Source organism: Castanea sativa, chromosome 12 (genome assembly GCF_040712315.1).
Source record: "Castanea sativa cultivar Marrone di Chiusa Pesio chromosome 12, ASM4071231v1".
Lineage (NCBI taxonomy): Eukaryota > Viridiplantae > Streptophyta > Magnoliopsida > Fagales > Fagaceae > Castanea > Castanea sativa.
Window position 1 is genome coordinate 12,148,410 of NC_134024.1, and position 1,284 is coordinate 12,149,693.

The 1,284-nt window shown below is 35.5% G+C and overlaps 1 protein-coding gene across 1 annotated transcript; it reads left to right on the forward strand.

Moving 5' to 3' along the window:
• The first annotated feature begins 852 nt into the window (after positions 1-852).
• LOC142620197 (uncharacterized) lies at positions 853-1,284 on the forward strand. The gene has a single exon (XM_075793599.1). The coding sequence runs from the start codon at positions 853-855 to the stop codon at positions 1,282-1,284; it is 432 nt and encodes a 143-aa protein (XP_075649714.1).

The window sequence follows — 1,284 nt, forward strand, 5'->3', positions numbered from 1 at the left end:
TACTAGAGTAACTTTGGAAAATATCAATTGGTGATGAGTAGTTGAAGGTTATTAGGAATTGTCCGACTGATAAGTTATAATAAGCCTAATTCATCATTTTCTTGATTCAAGGAGCAAATGAAGCTCAATATTGCAGACAATGAGACTCGAATATTTTTTTACAATTACTTTATGAGATAAACTGTGATTGAGAGCTTATCATTTTCACATAAAACTATTACAAGTTAAACTTGTTTTTAATTAATCCTTCATAAATAAGTGAGTTTCATAAGTTAATGTAGTGGGAAGTTTATTGAAGTTATGTGTGGGATTTATGAATGTAAGAGTTAAAAATTAAATGTAGTGAGAGTTAAAGGTTGGATGGTGTACTATATAAACCCATTGATCCGTCAAGTTCTAAGCAAGAGTTGAGAGAAATACAAAACTTTAAAGAGTTCTAACTCCTCCCTCTCCACTCTCTCTCTCGTTATTTAATTTGTGAGTATGAGTCTCTTCTATACACTAAGTAGTGTGTGGATATTTATGAGAGTAAGTGAGGAAAGGCCCCTCAGTATTTTGTTTTATTTCCAACAAAGTGGTATCAGAGCCAATTGGTTCGTGGTGAGAATGGCTATTGCTAATGGGATGGTGTTGTTCCAATTTCCTCGACTTACCAAGCAAAACTTTGAAAATTGGAGTATCCAAATGAAGGCGTTGCTTGGATCCCAAGATGTGTGAAAGATTGTGGAGAAAGGTTATGTGGAGTCACAAGATGAAGAATATTTGACCCCAAACCAAAAGGAAGCCTTGCAAAAAGCTCGAAAGAAAGATCAACAAGCTCTTACGTTGATCTATCAAGGTTTGGATGAAACTATGTTTGAGAAAGTTGCAAATGCAACTTCATCTAAGCAAGCATGGGAGATTCTTAAAAACTCTCTAACGGGTGTTGATAAAGTGAAGAAAGTTTGCCTTCAAACATTGAGAGGCGAGTTTGAAGGTTTGCACATGAAAGAATCTGAATCTATTTCAGATTATTTTTCAAGGGTGTTGGCAATTGTAAATCAATTGAAGAGATATGGTGAGAACTTGGTTGATTTCCATGTAGTAGAAAAAATTCTACGGTCATTAACTTCTAAGTTTGACTATATCATTGTGGCGATTGAGGAATCAAAAGACTTGGAGTCAGTGACCATTCACCAGCTCATGGGATCATTACAAGCCCATGAAGAAAGGCTCAATAAAAAGAAGCAAGAGCCTTTGGAGCAAGTCATACAAGCAAAGGTCACCTTGAATGAGAAAGGTTGA